Below are 17,733 nucleotides of genomic sequence, written 5' to 3'. Positions count from 1 at the left end.
TTATAATTGGCTAGGGTAAAAATAAGAATTAGGGAACATTGTAGTAGCATCAGTGCCTTTCTACAAACAACAACAAAAGGCTGGGTAATTGCTTGTTTGGTTAAAAATTACAACGAATTCGTAGAAAAATTGTTACTTTATTCGATTTCAGCATTTTTACGTGGTATGTAATAAATTTCAAGGCAATAAAGCTTGAGATGAATGACTTACGTGAAAATCTACCTGTTAATAACGTTCGGAACGCGAGTCGAAAACCTCAAACGTGACCTCTGGGTCTGGTCACGTGACCCGTCGCCGTTTGTCGCTTGCGGTAAACGTAGATCTAAAAACCCTCTCTCCTGTGCATTGTTGCGATTAAACTCCACAACAAATCAGGTAAGGGTCTGACAATGTATAATTTTATCAGTCTTTAATAAACAATATTTAGCGGGTTCATGTTACAGATATATTTTCCGCCCATTTACATGTAAAATGTATCTTGCTCGCGATCTTTGATTAAAGTTTCTTGTAACTCAATCAAGAGAAAGATCTGATAGGAATCTTATCTTACAAAGGTATTGTTACAAATCGAAAATTATAAAGAAATAAGCGGGTGTAACAGTTACAAAAAGGTTCTCAAATTTTAGCTTTGGGTGCGGTTTTTATAAACGTTTACGGACGCATTCCGTTCCACTGTACAGTCAGCGCACTTACTGTCTGAACGCGTCTAGTTTTTATAAAGCTATGAAACATACTATCCTCACCCTTGCTTGTAGTTTTCTTTAAGCTAAATCACAAACTCGCTACTTAAGACCAAGATTGATTACACCATGCACCGAGTTGTTATTTACAGAAAAGTTTAAACGCGGTGCAATCCTCATGAATTTCAAGGTGCCGCACCTCTAAGCTCCAAAACGATAGTGACTTTTTATCCTTAATTCACTCACGGCCTTCCTCTTCAAAACAGAATGCAAACAGGCCTATGAAGTCACTTTCATAAATAAAACCTCTTAAGCTTTCAATCCGAGTTAAAAACTAGTTTATCGACGATCCTACCGATGCGACGTGAAAGTGACGGCGGGCACAGCACAGTCGCCGCAAAATCTTCCAGTATTCCCTTCTGAATCTCTTGTTAACAAGTGCGTAGATGAATGGGTTTATGGTAGAGGACAAGAAAACCATGAAAGTATAGAACAGGTAGAGTTGGCGCGGGAGAATGAGCGCACCTGTCACCACGTCAATCGTGTCCATCACTAATACTGGGAGCCAACAAAAAGCAAATCCAACCAGGACGAAGAGAAGTGTTTTGGTGATGTTCGCATCTTGTACGTGAACTCTGGACGTTAACTCGTCGTCGTTGGCTGTCATGACACGGTTTCGCCCCCGTACCGTCTTAAAAACGCGCCAGTAGCAGAAACAAATAGCTGTTGTCGGAATTCCGATGAAGAGAATATCCAGGCACACGGTGTAGGCGATGTTGATTTCAAAGGGATAAACGCACAGGACTTTTCCGGGTTGGAAGGCGTAGTCTTCTCTTCCGAACACAAGCGGCGAGGTGGAAAAACTGCAAGCAAGCAACCAGACAAGCGCTATGTATCCCAGCGTTTTCTTCATGGAAAATACGGTTCGGTAGTCGTTGGGTCTCACGACACAGAAATACCGGTTCACTGCAATCACAGATAATGTGTTGAGGGATGCGGTAGCGAAGGTTATAATGCAGAATCCTTGGAAAAGACAGACGGATCGGTTGTATAGCCAGACTCCAGAGATGAGACTTCCAGCTGACAGCGGCATCACCGTCACCGCCACAAGCAGATCTGTTAGGGACAGAGCCACGATAAGGAGATCCGTGATGGTGTGGCGCCTGCGATTTCTGTAGGCAACGGCAAAAACTAGAGCATTACCGATCAAGGCTGTGATGTCCACCAAAATCAGGGCGGTTGCTTCGATGGCTATAATAACATTGTTTCTCTGTGCGTTGTTAAGCGTGAGGACTTCTTTACCCGACGACATTTTAAACCACTGGAAGTTGACCTTCTTAACGTCTTACATGTAAAACAAAACAAAAAAGAAAGATATTATTTCAGTTTAAAACTCTTATCCTATTGTTTTTCTTGCTTTTGTTGCGCCTTTGATTAAAACTCTTCTTTCCTTCTTCCTCTGAAGGTACAGCGATCAAATGTCACGTTTCGTGGATTTTCAATAATTTCGTCGTACAAATATAAACAGGACCGCGTCTTAAGTTTTTATACCAAAATTGCTTCTCTTATCTTCAACTATCAAGTTAAATTGAAAATTGAAAATTTTAATCTGTATCGCGTTCAATTTTGTCAAGACCTGATTGAATTTTCGCGACTTTGACATAAGAAGAACAGTAGGGAGATTAACCGCTATACGACCGGAATTGACGATTGCATGTAAACCGAAATAATTTTCTATTCTTTTCTCGCCTAATTAATAATAAAACAGGGCGAGTTGTGATTAGAACCTCCCGTATTATGTTGGTTTAATTGTGCCTGAATTCTCGCTAAAGGATATTCGATGTACTGAAGAATATTTGATCGATACTTAATTTAATAAAACTTGATTTATTTCAGTATGTACACCAACATGACATCTTCATATTGACAAGGATTAAAATGTACTAAAATTAAAAATCCCAGGTGGTTGTGTTCTGTACTTTCTCACAATATTTGGGTTTTCACGATAACCGAAGCTTTAATATTTGTCACTTATGCGCTAACACCATTTCTTGTCGCGATTGAATTCAGGTATCAGGTACGTGCAAATTTAGTAATTAACTCTAAAACCAAAATTAAAGTTGCTATAAAAGAAACATCTGTAAAAGCCTAACGTCAATAAGTTTCTCTGATTACTTTTCATTCTTCTATGGATACATTTAAGGATCCGAACAGTTGCTGGTTATCGCACTCTCCGACGAGTTTTCGATTCGCCACGATCACTCCCGAAAGCATACTCTCGCCCGAGAATCAATATAGAGTGGAAACTCTGTTGCGGGTTGCTATGAAAGTCTTAACGTCAGTTTTTAAATTTTCTTTACTAGTTTGAAGAGAGAAGATATCGAATAGCCTTTTTCAACTTCCTGATCTTCGGAAGAAATGGCATTTTTCGGGCAAAGTGAACTAAACAAAATAAACAAAAAAACCGGAGACGATCTCCTTTTGTGTTAATGACATGATATGCTCTCGATATACTCACTTTTTTTTTGTCATTTCGCCATTTCGTGAGAGTATATTTGACAGGCGACAACGTTTTTTGCTTACACGATTAGGTTTGACAGATTTTTTTATGGGTTTTGTTTTAATCTTAATTGTGTCAGGGTTGTTGACGCAAACCGATGTAACAAGGAACACTAATGCTGGTCATTATTATATGACTCCTTGAACTTCCGCTATTTTTATTGGTTAATTCAAATGGATCCCATCAGAATCAACCAAAAATATTTCAAACTAATTAGAAAATTTTTCAAGCCACTCGCGTGCAACACTTTTCTTCTATTCCTAAATGTAAATGTAAGGTTAGGGTGGTCGCGCAGGCACTTCAATATAAAGCCAGTGCTAATATAGAGGAAGCAAATTTTATAGATTAAAAGATACATTTCGTGTGTGGCTCATTTCGTTTACAACTGGCTTTTTAATTTTTTTTATCGGCATCTTCTTATTTCACCTCTTCAAAACTTTCAGTTCAGATTTGATTTGCTGTAGTTTTTGTATCAGTTTAGATAGCGCTGTCTTTGTAACAGCTGTTGTGATGTTTTATGTCATCAATTCTGGCGTGAAGAAATTCCGCAGAGAAGTAAACAAAGTTCTTTCTGTTGCTTAGCCTCTGCACTAAAATTTCCGTCTAGTTCTTCCCCACTATCTGCGCGTGTGTGTTCAATTAAGATGACTTTGTCCCTTAACTTTGTTACTAAATCATTTAACTGCACTCACCTGTTTGCGTTTCCTATGCCTTCACCTTAATAATCAGTGAAAAATTAAGGTTTCTATGGTAAAAACGAAAACTTTATTAATACAATACAATCGCTGTTAACAGATTTCCTGCTTCAACAATGAAAAAATTGTTTTCTTCGTTAGCGTTCTTGCCTCGTCATGTTAACATGAGAATCGTAAACAAATATCAGGTTTATATCATATTTATTACCTATTTAGAGGAAAATATTGAATCCAAGTCTCGTCTATTCCAGTTAATTTCGCTGCTACCAGCAGTGATGATCATGAGGAACTGTTGATTAAACCACACGAAAGGAAGAAAGGCTCCTAGGCGTCCTGCCTTCAAGTGCTGTTATATTGGCTTCTAAAGACACGGGCAACTCAAGTTCAAACTGTGGGCGTTATTAAAAAGCAGTCAAACGATTTGAGCTTTTTATGAAAAGAAAACGAAACTATTAATTCTGGAGTAGATATAGCGTACGTTTATAAATAGAAATGGCACACCTTCTACGTCTTACAAGATGGCGTACAATGAACCAGAAATGAACTCAAGCGGAGCTGTTGAAATTGAAAACGATTTGAGACAAAGCCGAAATGATGCAATCTCCATAAAATTAAATGTAGGTGTGTTTTACATTTCTAGCGCAATATTATGACACTAAGAAAGAGAGAAACTGGGTCCCAGAATTTTTGTTCAAATCACTCATTTTTGTTCCCAAAGGGTCTGTTCCTTTCAGCTAGAGGGGCTTAGCGCGAGGAACTTGGATTCTCGACCCCAGAGCCGCCTGTCTCTCTTAGCCGGAGGGGTCTTGACACGAGGGAAAGCTGGCTTTGGAGCTTTAAGGACACATTATAATGGTGATTGACGATCGTGATTGGCTAGCTTCGTGGACCAAACTTTTCCAGAATTCAAAGTTTGTTCATTCTCAAAAATAAGCTCTGCTTGATCTGTACTCGCAACGGCAAACCACTTATGTTTTCAGTGATCGTCCTTGTGATCTTTGTCCGTGAAATCTAGTGTGAATGGAAAATGAAATGAAAGGTATAAAAAGATCAAACTCATTTGCCAACGGAGAAAAACGTCAATGTTTAAGGTCCGTATACACTACGCTGGAGAAATTTGAAGCCCAACAATTACCGGCGGCAGAAACGTCTGAATGTACCCTGGAGGGCCCCTGGAGGGTTAGGGTTAGTCACATGATTATCGTGACGTCATTGTTTCCTAAAGCTCCATTTTTGCGTAACTAAACTGCAAAGCCGACGTTTTCAAATCCCTCCGGTTTGATGGGCTTTTTCGAAAAGTTCCGTTTTCGCGGACAATTTCTCTGGATAAGTGTATTTGGACGGTGGGTTTAACTGTATAAATAAAGCTGCGTTTTCAAATTTCTACGGCGTAGCTATGGTATCCCCAATTCAACAGGAGTCTGAGGGTGGAAGGTCTCTCTCAGTATCGACTAGCCGCCTCTGGAATATGATGCCTGCCCATATCAAAAACCAACCGAACCTTATAAGCTTGCATACTTGAGAATCAGTTTCTATATTTTTAATTTTTAATTTTTAACTTGTCATCTTTTTTATTCTGTAAATATTTATGTGAGGGCCACTGGTTTTTCAGTTATTACTGTTGTGTGCTACCCTCAATAAATAAAGTTAATGTCGTTGTTCCAGCGAAAGTAAGTTAACCGTGGCGACTTGAGATTGAACCAGAGCTATTACTCAAATACAAACAACTGTTGATGGCGTTAATGGGGGAACACTGCCTTGCGTTTGGTTAGCCCATGCCACTTCCGGCGATAGCGTGACAAAACAACCTCACTTATCTCCCCAGCACTACGAGCTGAATGACAGACAGCACGTGCTGGATCGGACAAGAGTATCGGTTAGCAAGCGATGTTCAAAGGCGATGAAAAAACAACAAGCTTGGGGGAAGTCGCTGCGCAGACTTAACCGCCACTGATGCATGCAAGGCAATGCATCCCCTAAACCATGGAAGTCGGTGAGAAGCTAGTTCGGCGAGAAACGTTCAACAATGTTAGCCATCCTGGGAGCTACTGACTGATTGAGGAGTTCTTATATAAAGCTGGTAACAGTCTGAGGACCAGCGACCCATGACTTTAATAAGCCAGTCTGGCAAGCCGGCAGCAGCGGCAACCGACGCAACACCTATGCGGAAGCTATGGCCCTTGAGACTCTGGTAAGGAAGACCTGCGACCCTCGAACTGTCCCGTAGAAGGTGCGAAACCGATCTCCGAGTAAGCAAATTACCTGACTGGAAGTAAAATAAGGGACCCTGTTGTGGCCGTGCAAAGAGAAAGTACTCTCGCATAGCCGACACCGCGCAAAGGGTGGACGAAGTGCGAGCGATGGTGAGAGATTGCCCTCGCCTGTAAACATCTGTTTTTGAAGATTTTAGCTGCACCGTCATGCGCTGCGGGCATGCCAGGGTTGGATCAAAGGCTATACAATCAGTAGAAAGATCAAAAAGCGGTCTTAATTTGCGAACACTGTTGTAGGTAAATTCACTGCATCGCAGGAAGGCGAAAAAGACTAAATTGAAGGCGGCCCAGATCATGGAGAAATCCCGGGGGCTAAGCCATGATTGCAGAACAGGACGGATTGCCGAGAGAACCTGAGGGGTAACCTGTTGACGGCGAATACGCTGTTCGCCTTGGTAGCGGAGAATACCGCGTAAAACCTTGTGGAGAAGAAGCTTGCCCTTCAGAGGGTCACTGTACCCAGCAGTGATATGGAGGTTGCGAACAGCTGCTAAATAGAGTTTAATTGTGCTATTGGGGGAAATCCGGGCTGAACGCGGCCCACAATAACCAATACGAGCGCCTTCTTTAAGCGTACTTAGCGAATTAAAGACAAAATTACGATCCGGATGATCAGTTAATTCTAAATCTAAGTGATAAATGTCAATAGGTGAGGATACTAATGCTTCTGATGACGCCTTTGCTGCTCCACTTTACTTCTTGCTTCGCTCACTAGGTCTGGGGACTCCCGCGTTCCGGGCTTGGCCACTAAATTGTTGCTGAGGGCAGTCTTGGACGGTGTGGCCGTTTGAGTAGCAGCGGCGGCACACGTGCGGGTAGCTGCAGTTTCGGCGCCGGCACCTAGAGGACTTGTTGAAGTCAAAACACACCGTCTGGGAACGACGCTGTTTTCTGTAGGGGTCAGCGGAAGGACAGACATCTTCAGCGTGATAGGGACTCGAGCAGATACCGCAATGGGGCTTAGCTTGGCCTGAGAAGGTCACCGTCCATAACTCCAGGTCTTCTTTGTCCCACTGAAGGGACAAATTGGAAGAGGCACGGCGACGAAATTGCTGGTCGTAGGAAAGCCAAGCAAGACCCTTGAATTTAGTTACCGCGCGACTAATTATCTGCTGGTACTTAATCAGCTCAAGGGCCCGTCTTGGATAGGCAGTTACAATGACCAACATGTACACCATGTAGGCCTCCAGCCACTTCTGAAAAGAGTCTATAACGGGTTTTCTTTTCCTAACCATGGTGACCGGGGAACCCAGGGGACCTAAGGACGAGTCGTCTAAGCGGAGCTGAATTTCAGGGGCCTGGGACTGATACAAGTTGTCAGGTAAGAGTAAGGCAAGATCAACGTACTCACCGCGGAGTATTTTGTCCTCCATATTACGGTCCACTGGCCTCGACAGACCCAAAGGAGACGCCATACCCGAAGCTGCGAGAGTTTGGCTGGAGGGCGTTGGGCTGAAGGCGCTGTTTGTACGAACGGCGTCCAGAGCGCTGTGTACAGACCAGGATACAATGTCCTCGATGGCAGAACGCTGCGCTGGACTGAGGGCGTCTCTTTGATCGGTAGAGTGATTAGTATGGAAGAGATCTTCCTCTGTATCTGACTGCAGCATGTCCTCAATCGAAGACAGCGAGGCGCGGTCGGAGAGGGCGCTGTCCTCCGGAATGCTGAGACGCCGGCCTTGAGTGGCGTCGATTTCACTGGCTGTAGTGGACGGCTGTTGCGTGGATGTTTTGTTCGCCGTGTGACGAGTACGTTGAGGCCGACCAGGTCTTCGTTTAGATTGACTGGCCTTTCCCGTCGATGCTCGCTTGAGCCGGGCGAGGAGTTGCACTTTGGAACCTGTTATGGGCAAATTCAGCGATTGAAGAAGGAGTTTGAGGACCTCGCTGGATAGCTTCGATAGGTCCTCACTTCTGGTAACGACCCGAGCAGTATTCGACGAGCGGCGAGAGCGAGCCATGGAAGGTTTACAAAAATTAAACGATAGATTTACAATAAGTAATAGCTACGTTGCTTAGACGAACTCAGAATGGACTCTGAACAGTTTTCCGAGCTTTTATATGGAGACGTTCGTCTGCTTATAAGCCAGTAGAAAAGGCTGTACTACCGAACAGCTTACCCTAACACGTGTAACATCTTAAACATGAATAGTGCTTTAATGCTTTGCACCAATGCTATGGTACGTTATAACGTTCAGAAGATAACAAAGCTACAATGTTTTAGGTTTAGCTACAATAACGCTTACAGTTTGTTGACCTTTGGAATATAACTGCACAATAGCTCTATAGAAAGTGATGCGGCCATGAACGGCTCATTCAGAACGTACGTCACGCTCCATTAACTATATTTTACTGGCGTGACAGTAAAATCTCATTTTATTATTATAATTATTATTATCATTATCATTATCATTATCATTATTGTTACTATTATTATTAGTAGTAGTAGTAGTAGTAGTAGTATTAGTGTAAGAACATCAATCGAATGGCCCTGTGACGTCATGTTAAAACGCTATTGTAAAAACACATAATATTGCTCTGACTAATGATGTTATTGTTTACTTCGAAATTCCCATTGTTATCCTCCAATAGGAAAACAGTTGTGGAATAAAATAATCATTGGGCTAGTTAATTCCTTTTACTGCTGCCTGCCGCTCAACCTTAAACCTTAGGGTAACTCATAACAGCTTCCATCATGTTTTAATGACCTAGCTTTTCTCATCAAGGGCGAAAATGAAGATAATTCAGTGTGGATTATCTGTGTTAATATAAAGCTAAACACGTTGCACTATGCATTCTACTTTAGTATTTAGAAAAATTGTAAGAAACAAGAGGAAATGAGAGACAATATAAAAGAACATAGGCCTATGTTTATAAGCTCACACTTTCCCGGCCCGCTATGCACACAAGCGGCTAATTTATTTCAAACGGTCTACCAAGGATTTGCATAATCCGACATATCAGTGACTTTCCTGAACTGAAGAATCTTGACATTCCATCAAAGCAAATATTAACGCTTTCTATTGGAAACAGAGACTCATTTCCTTCGTTTCAACTTGTATTTTTTTATGCTGCGTGAGTAGAAAGTATGCAAGTTGTCTCTTTCGGTCTATGGATGTAAGCTGTCCGACTCTGGCCTTATTTTCCAGTGAGGGCGACATTAACAAATTTGTAAAGTACTCTTCACAATAGACAAAAAAAAATTGTTGACAACATTTCCATCAAAACGCGCCTCTGTAGAACAAAGCGATGCAATACAATTTGGCTGATGTAATGTTGACTCACATGGCGCGGTTGTGAACTCTCTCTCCACACGCACGCAAATGTTTTGAAATTGTTTCCACGTTATTTAACAGACTGGAAAGTTTTTCACTCGCTTAGATACCGTCGATTCCTTGAACACAACATAGAACTGTGATTTTTCTACTAAATAAGCAGATTTTACAACCAGTCAAACCCGTTTATTAGGATTTGAAAAAAACCGGTTTGTATTTATTTTCATTCATGGGTCGATAGCTTTTGTCCACAAGCCAGCCTGCAGGCAAGTTGTATTTTTCAGTTCTCGCGCGCTTATAACTTGGCGGAAATGACGGCGAGAGAGAATCGAAAAGACGGCCAGGTAACTCTGGCTCTAACCACGGGTGATAACGATGAAATAGCGACAGAAGGCAAGTGTGATGACTCGGAGAGGGACACGGCGAGCGAAATGGAAGTTATAGGGCGCCGGACATGGGGCAACAAAGCTGAGTATATTCTCGCCACTATCGGCTTTGCTGTTGGATTCGGAAATTTATGGAGATTTCCTTATTTGTGCCAGAAAAATGGAGGAGGTAAGAGAAAATTTTCTGTAATTTAACGTGTGAAAATTGGACATACAATAAGCGATAAGAATAGATACAGCATTTGATAGTCGCATAATACACTGTGGCAACCGCGCGGTTGAAAACAACAAAAAAAAATAATTTGACCCTTTTCTAACATCAGAACGAGATTTTCAAAATTATCCTATTCTGTAACGGCTAACTTCGTCCCTTTCGACACTCAACTGCAGTCTATTTTTCTGTGCTTTTGAGATACCATTTCCTATCTTTGGAAGTATAAATGCTTGTTTATTCACGATAGCACATGTATCGAACAATAAAGTGTTTAAAATGCGAAAGCAAAAGACGTCCTGTTGTGGGGATTAAAAAATGACACGAATTTATATCCGTATTTAACTGAAATTAGTGCACTTTTAAAGGATCTAACCTCACAAGTTTAATATCAAGTAACATTCAATGTTTATAAAGCCCAGCCTGATGATTACATATTTTTTTGTAACTCTGTTTTTCTTTTTACTGTATAAATTTCGAGCTACTAGAATCCTCTAACAGTAACGATATATAACAGTAATTTTTTCTTATGAAAATGTTTTTACAATGTTCCCCGCGAATTCTGAAAGTAAGAATACATATTAACTTGGAGAATTTTGCTAAATGTCGTAAACGACGAATACACTAATGTCAGTGGCATACAGGAGTAAGCAAAAGTTGAAGATTCCCGCATTGCTCGTTTGTAACAACGAGCAAAACCGACGGAAAACAATTCTATCTTCAAAGTTGTCGAATTGCGATGACCGAAAAGAAAAAGATAAAATGGCATCTTGGCATTCGGCGGTAAATGATATTAGCAGCGAGCGCTGAAGCTAAAAGGCAAATCAACGAATCCGAATTTTACGCCTGCAAAACGGTAACTCTTGGTAACAATAGATCGACTGGACCTTACGGGTCAAAACGATGAAAACAAACGAAACAACAAAAAACCAGTTAGCCTCTTTTATCCTCACAAACACAAAAATTGTAGTGATTTATTTTACTGATTCAGAATGACTTCGTTGAGGAAAAGCACTGAAGAGCTTATCAAGTGCCCACACGACACCTTACTTGAACGAGGAAGGACGTTTTTCGTCGGTATAATGCGGTTGTTCCCTTTAACAAGCGATCAGAACTCTTTCTCTCTATGTTTTAAAGGAGACCCATAACGGTTCTTTTAAAATTTACTCTAGTTGCCATCCTCGACTGACAAGGCAGAGGCAAGTTTCTCAAATTTCGCTCACAAAAAACCTGTAGAGTTTCTCGGCTCGACAAGCTTGTTTTGTAGTCAAAGGGGTTATTGACCAAGCTTGTTCGGTCAAGACGGCTGGATATTGGCCAAGTTCTTTGTTTTACGTTTTTATGGACCGAGACAGAGTCGATGTCCGCAAACACGAAAAAAAAAGAACGAGGCCAATATCCAGCCATTTTGACCGGACAAGCTTGGTCAATAAAGAAATTATTAATTATATAGGGCAAGAACACTATTTACTTACGGCACACCGCGGGCAATCCCGAGTGGGCAAGGTAGCGCCATCTTGGCCGCTCGGGTAGCCATTCACAGCGCAGGGTTCGGTTCATCTTGCCCGCTGACGGAGGTGGCCATATGATAAATACAAAATTGACCGAGCCTGGACAGTCGTTGTTGTACTTTCATGGTCACCGGGTCACTTTAAAACTTATCTCACTCGCGTGTTGTGTTGTGAAGTTAACTTCACTGTGTCACCTTTGATTTCTTCAGGTGCATTTCTCATTCCGTATTTCATCAGCCTGATCTTGCTCGGAATTCCGCTGTTCTTCTTGGAACTCGCCATTGGCCAAAGCGTCCGCCAGGGTCCCATCGGCGTATGGAAGGCGATTCATCCCTACCTGGGTGGGGTTGGGCTTGCTTCGGTGGTCGTGTGTATTCTGATTTCCATGTACTACAACATGATCATTGGCTGGTGTTTTTACTACCTTTTTGTGTCTTTTCAAGACCCTCTGCCCTATTCCTCTTGTCCTAGTGGAGTGAACTGCACGGTTAACGAGGAATGCAAACTAGCAGGTCGCACACAGTATTTCTGGTACACTAAAGCTCTCGGTGCGACGAGTTCTATCGAGGAAATGGGTGATTTCCAATGGCATCTCTGCCTTGTGCTGCTACTGGCATGGATTGTCCTGTTCTTGTTCGTCAGCCGTGGGGTCCAGTCAGCTGGGAAGGTAACGTTCTAGCAATTCTCACGATAGAATAGCATGTTATTACTTCTTGATATGACAATTTTGGTTAAGTGCGCTGCCGAGACACAATGAGAGAGCATCACATAAGGGGGACAGTGGTTCCTCGTCAATCCTGAGCTATTTTTAGATTCGCCTAAAGTTTTCTAGTTCACCGCGGCCTGTTACCCCACGGATTGTAAGTTCTTGTGGAATACTATTGAGGACTATGTTACTTGGAAGTGACTTTGTTTGAATGCGAGATTAAGAGGACTGAGTAAGCTGTGATATATTTCTTATTTCAGATCTTCTTCGCCCAGCGAAACAAAGCAAACGAAATTAATCACTTTTTCCTTGTATTCTTGCTTCTCTTGGACTCTATCCCCGAAGTCAAATTAGAATTTCAGTGCGAAAACCAACTGAGGCTAAAAAATTCAGAAAACGTTAGTCTAAAATGATTTTAAAAAGTAATTCCTCTCTGGGTTTACCTATATTCTGTATTCGTCCGTGCATACATGTATACGTAATACGCTGTAATCCTAAAATTTCATTCACAAACTAGACGAGACTCTATGTTAGTGACAATAATCCCTTCTTGGTACGGGAGTGAACCTGTATTATTTTCCCTTTTTGTCATCAGGCAGTATATGTGACCGCTACACTGCCATACGTTGTGTTGGCTATTTTCTTTGGAAGAGCTGTAACATTGAAAGGGTCATTGGATGGAATAATACACATGTTTAAGCCTCAGGTAATCAAAGGTGTGGCAAGAGATATTCTACTTTTACTTAAAAACTAGTACTCTTTTGAAAATTAACCTGTCTATCTGAACTATCCCGGAGTAGGGAGGTGCATTGATTTCATTTTGTTCGTGTTAGTTTTCTAGACTAGCTTCTCCTTTAGTATGGCTGGAGGCCGCTACACAAGTGTTCTTTTCTGTTGGTGTCGGTTTTGGAACCCTTATCGCCATGTCAAGTTACAACCCAGTACATAACAACTGCCGTCGAGACGCCATCTTTGTATCTTTAATTGACAGCTTGACGTCAGTCTTTGCAGCTGTTGTAGTGTTCTCCGTTCTTGGTTTTAAGGTAGGTTAGTGTTCTCAACAACTGCCGTAATGTTAAAATATTAATCCGCGAATCTCAAAGACATTCACTGTCACCGCAAATAGCGTAATGAACTTAACCAATCAGAATAGGTGGTGACGTGCGCGAGAAACATGCAGTTGGTATCTCTCTTTCTCTTAGGTCGTGTTCTATTGGGATCAACCTTTTCAACCGCAATCGGTTTGGTTCATACGGTTGCCGTTTCTCAAAAGAACACTTTTCCCACCGGGAAAAGTGAAACCCGCTAACACCTGGGATTGGTCCTTAGGCAAGCTACAATCACGTGACATAATCACACAAATGCTTTTTCAACCGTTTCAACCGTTTCAACCTGGTTTGAGGCCGGTTGAAAACTTAGTTGATAAACCAAACCAATTCAACTGAAAACGGTTTTTCCCCATTAGATCACGAAAAACCCCAACCAACCAGAAACGGTTGATCCAAATAGTACACGAGTACAAGACCTTAGTACCTAACTCTCCTCTGGAAGAACAGGGCCATTGCAACTGGTGTCACGCCAGGGTAATAGACCTTTTTCGACTGGACGGTTCGTTGCCCTATTTCAGACCATGTGAAATGGGGCAATGGCTCTTGAGAATTCCTTTCTAATTTTCTAATACATGTAGTCGTGTGCTTATAAATAATTAATTTTTAGATGGATAAAAGAACAATACTCTAGAGAATATCATGTGGTCTGTAATGGGATAGAAAACCGCCCAAGCGAAAAAGGCCTATTTGTAACTGCTGTTGAACAACAAAGGAATACAGCTGTGTCACTGATTGTAGCGGAAAGGTTGCAGCCATTTCCAGGACTGGATACAGAAATATTTTTGGGCCTAGTTTGTTGTAAGAAAAAATTACAAATTCTCAACAGAGTGTTTATCTGGTTTTTCAGGTAGTCTAACAATTCATGCTTTATTTACACAAAATGATTTCTTCTTCTTTTCTGTACACCTTGCACTATCCGCTAAAAACTGATATCGCCGATACTTCCTATTAAAGCTAAGTCCTTTTTTTCCTATATGAAAAAATAATCATTTTAGTATAGGTCGCCTAACAAGAAAAATTCTGAGCTGATTTGTTTCATTGTATTAAACAGGCACACGATTCGTACGATGAATGCTTAAGGTTATATGGAGGAGTGAACAACACAAATCTTCCTCCCGGAATGACGCTTGACAAAAAATGTCATAATCTGGAACACTGGCTTTCTGAGGTAGGAGTGCAAAAGTTGCAGCAGTCTTTCCAAGTTCCTAGTGGTCGAATCCTGTTTGCGATAATGTGTAAAGTTAAAGTAACCTTTTTTCCAGTTTCGATGGAAATAATGTGACTGAAGTTTATGCATGGAGAGGACCAAGACCTGTCTTGTTTGCGTAAACTCCACATTTCTATGAGCTTGTGCCATTTCAGTCGGGTCCTAACAGTAAACGATGTGAAACAAAATGGAGTCGACAAACCAACTATCGCGGACAATTTTTCGGTCCTCAAAAAGTGCCGTAATAAACTAGACTGCCTTATTTACGAAATGTTGTTTATACAAGATCTCAAACCATAATTGAACGTGCCATCTGACTCGATTCGCGCGAAGCTATTTCATTAGCATAATTATCACGCACACAGGAATGCCATCTAATGATATTCATAACTCAACTCTTTTAACAACTTTGACATTCAACGATTTTTATTCTTGATAATGATGTTGGATACATCGAAACGTCGAATTACGTTACTTTTTATATTTTTCCTTTAGGTATTCAGTATCATCGAGTCGTTCAGTTATTGAAGATTTCTTGAATGTTCTAATACAAACACATGTTAATTATAAGACTGCACTCACGTCAACCTCTGTTGATCGAGGAAAATGCTGGCCCGGTCAACTAGGAATTGCTTGCTCCCCAGATTGATTCAGTTACGATCAAAAGCGTTGCCAACATTGATCTTATTTGTTTTTCATTTCGTTCAGTCTTTTCAAGGTCCTGGTCTGACATTCATTGCCTTTACTGAAGCCATTCTCAAGCTGCCTCTGTCGCCACTGTGGTCAGTGTTGTTCTTCTCCATGCTGTTGTCTCTTGGTCTTGGCAGTATGTTTGGAATACTGGAGGGTGTTCTTAACTCACTACACGATCAGAAGTTGATTCCGCTGCGGAAGGAAATACTTACAGGTTAATTTCTAGTTAGTTTTTCAATGGTTTGTTAGCATTACATGGTAAAAAAAAATATCTTTCCCGAAGATTCTTGAATATTCGTTCTGGAATATTTATCTCATTAGGCACGGCGCTTGTTGCCATAAGTAAGGGTAATCTTATAAATGCGAGTGCAATTAAGGATTTCCACTACGAGTGATAATTGCACGTGTCTTTAGGCGCGTGCAATTTGAACGAATTTTCAAATATCACTAATTGAGCGAACCTTCATACGATTACTCATTTATTATATGACTGGTGAAATCATGAAAGAGCGCGCGTCAATTTGCACTGCAGTGCAAATTGAAAATTGACGATAAATTGGCGTGCTCTCAGCCAATCACAATGAGGTAATTTTCTCAATTACACAATAACAGATGAAATGATTTAATCTATCCCCCAGGGCTCACGTGTTTTCTATGCATGGTGACTGGTTTGCTGTTCTGCCAGAGGTCTGGGGAGTACTGGCTGCAGATGTTTGACAGCTTTACAGGAACACTTCCGCTTCTGTTTATCTGCTTCTTTGAACTTGTTGGAGTTTCATGGGTGTACGGCGCTAACAGGTGGGGACTGGCACATGGGAGGGTCATTAAATAGGAGTTACACTTGTTCTGTCATACCCCTTGTAAAAACACAAGGAATATTCGTTTCTCTTCGTGTGTTTGAGGTAAAGAACCTTGCCACAATTGAAACCGAATACGCAACTGAATAAAAACACCCAGAGGGAGAGGGGAGGGTGCTTTTTTCACGCACCGCGTCCTCGGGACCGCTCTGCTTATGAACAGACAAGTGAAATTCAGTCTTGAAGATCAAAACAGCCTGTTTTTGGGCTAACAAAACACAACTTCCAACAACACGATACTTTATTTAGTGTACATTTTCAGTGATGTTTTCATGTAAATGTACTTGGGCTTTGATCACGATAGACTGAATGAAATACACGACTTTTTTTCCAACTTTAAACAGTGTGTCTTAAATTTCCAGGTTTTATGATGACATAGAGTACATGCTTCGAATGCGGCCTGGTCTGTACTGGAAAATAACATGGAGATACGTGTCTCCAGCTATAGTCCTGGTGATTTTTGTCTGCAGTCTGCTAAACATTGGATTGAAGCCAATTACATATTCAGCGTGGAGACAAAATAAGGTAAATTGACTTGATCTAGCTGTGCTGAAGAAGCCAAAGTCTTATGACAACAGATTGTGTGAGGACAGTACGATTCAGTAATTGTTATTTGAAAATTGTGAATTCTAGTGCTATTTCTTCGAAAAGGCTTCTTCCATATATCACCGAAAACGTCCAGTTTCATAGTCAGATCTTCAACTGAGATTTCTCAGTTTCTACTTCTCCTTGCTTACACGATCGACGAAATTTTCCCGCCATGTTTTCAAATTTAGAGACAGGCGCGGGGCCAAAACTCGCGCATGCTAATTATTACGTTTTTCCGCTCGGAAGGTTCTTCGATGAATTTGATTGATAACTTCAAATGAGAATCTATAGTTGACTGAGAGCTAATTACAAGCTAAATAATAAGTACAGCTAATCGTCAATGTGACTTATTTATTTCAGGGTGATGTAAAGAGCGTGCAGTACCCCTCTTGGTGTTATTTCATAATTGCTTTCCTCATCTGCGCATCTTGTTTATGCATACCAGCGGTGTTCCTGTTACGATTATATCAACGAATGACCACGAGGAGGAGGAGAGACACAGAGATTGTGCGGGATTTGCTTGAATCGTCCACCACCAAGAAACAAACTCTCGAAAACGCTGACTGACTTGAAAAATACGAAAGAGTAGAGAATTTTTACCTCAACACTGTACAAACCATCAGGAAAACAGAGTAGGACTAACTTGACTCAGCATTGCTATAAAAATGTGTAGTTTTTAGATCCGAGCTAATTATTGGGCAGTCATGCAGTTGGCAGTTCTTTTTTTATTATTATTATCTTTCTTTAACAGGGCGCACCAAATGTGTGTGTGAAACTGAGTACAGTGAAACAATTATTTAAGCGAAGTCTAAGTTGGCCCTACATGCCTGTAGATGCAATGGACAGTTAGTGAGTAACTAAGTTAGTTATATTTTACACAAAAATCTGTTAATTACCACAAGCGAGGTTAAACTATTTTCATCAACGGGTTGGACCGCTCTTTGCGTAGACTACATTTCCATGGGGAGTAACAGTTGTGGCT

General features: G+C 41.2%; 2 protein-coding genes across 2 annotated transcripts; one reads left to right on the top strand and one right to left on the bottom strand.

Moving 5' to 3' along the window:
- On the bottom strand, positions 1 to 3,980 carry LOC145479543 (melatonin receptor type 1A-like). The gene is made up of 2 exons (XM_081457934.1): positions 3,933 to 3,980; positions 1 to 2,024 (listed from the first exon to the last, which is right to left on the bottom strand). Exon 2 carries the CDS (start codon positions 1,990 to 1,992, stop codon positions 1,015 to 1,017), a length of 978 nt encoding a protein of 325 aa, XP_081314060.1. The 5' UTR covers positions 1,993 to 2,024; positions 3,933 to 3,980; the 3' UTR covers positions 1 to 1,014.
- A 5,121-nt stretch (positions 3,981 to 9,101) lies between these two features.
- LOC145479533 (sodium-dependent neutral amino acid transporter B(0)AT1-like) lies at positions 9,102 to 17,726 on the top strand. Its single transcript, XM_081457920.1, has 9 exons — positions 9,102 to 10,038; positions 11,801 to 12,258; positions 12,893 to 13,003; positions 13,131 to 13,340; positions 14,458 to 14,574; positions 15,322 to 15,520; positions 15,945 to 16,104; positions 16,526 to 16,688; positions 17,112 to 17,726. Exons 1-9 carry the CDS (start codon positions 9,795 to 9,797, stop codon positions 17,316 to 17,318), a joined length of 1,869 nt encoding a protein of 622 aa, XP_081314046.1. The 5' UTR covers positions 9,102 to 9,794; the 3' UTR covers positions 17,319 to 17,726.
- The last annotated feature ends 7 nt before the right edge of the window (positions 17,727 to 17,733 follow it).

Source organism: Orbicella franksi, chromosome 2 (genome assembly GCF_964199315.1).
Source record: "Orbicella franksi chromosome 2, jaOrbFran1.1, whole genome shotgun sequence".
In the NCBI taxonomy this organism is placed as follows: Eukaryota; Metazoa; Cnidaria; class Anthozoa; order Scleractinia; family Merulinidae; genus Orbicella; species Orbicella franksi.
The sequence above is the reverse complement of the archived record's forward strand: the minus strand, read 5'-3'. Positions and strand labels throughout refer to the sequence as shown.

Coding starts and splice junctions, on each gene's coding strand:
- LOC145479543 (XM_081457934.1), bottom strand. CDS start 1,992: ATGTCGTCGGGTAAAGAAGTCCTCACGCTTAACAACGCACAGAGAAAC.
- LOC145479533 (XM_081457920.1), top strand. CDS start 9,795: ATGACGGCGAGAGAGAATCGAAAAGACGGCCAGGTAACTCTGGCTCTA. Junction 10,039..11,800: donor GTGCCAGAAAAATGGAGGAG/GTAAGAGAAAAT, acceptor TGATTTCTTCAG/GTGCATTTCTCATTCCGTAT. Junction 13,341..14,457: donor TCTCCGTTCTTGGTTTTAAG/GTAGGTTAGTGT, acceptor TGTATTAAACAG/GCACACGATTCGTACGATGA.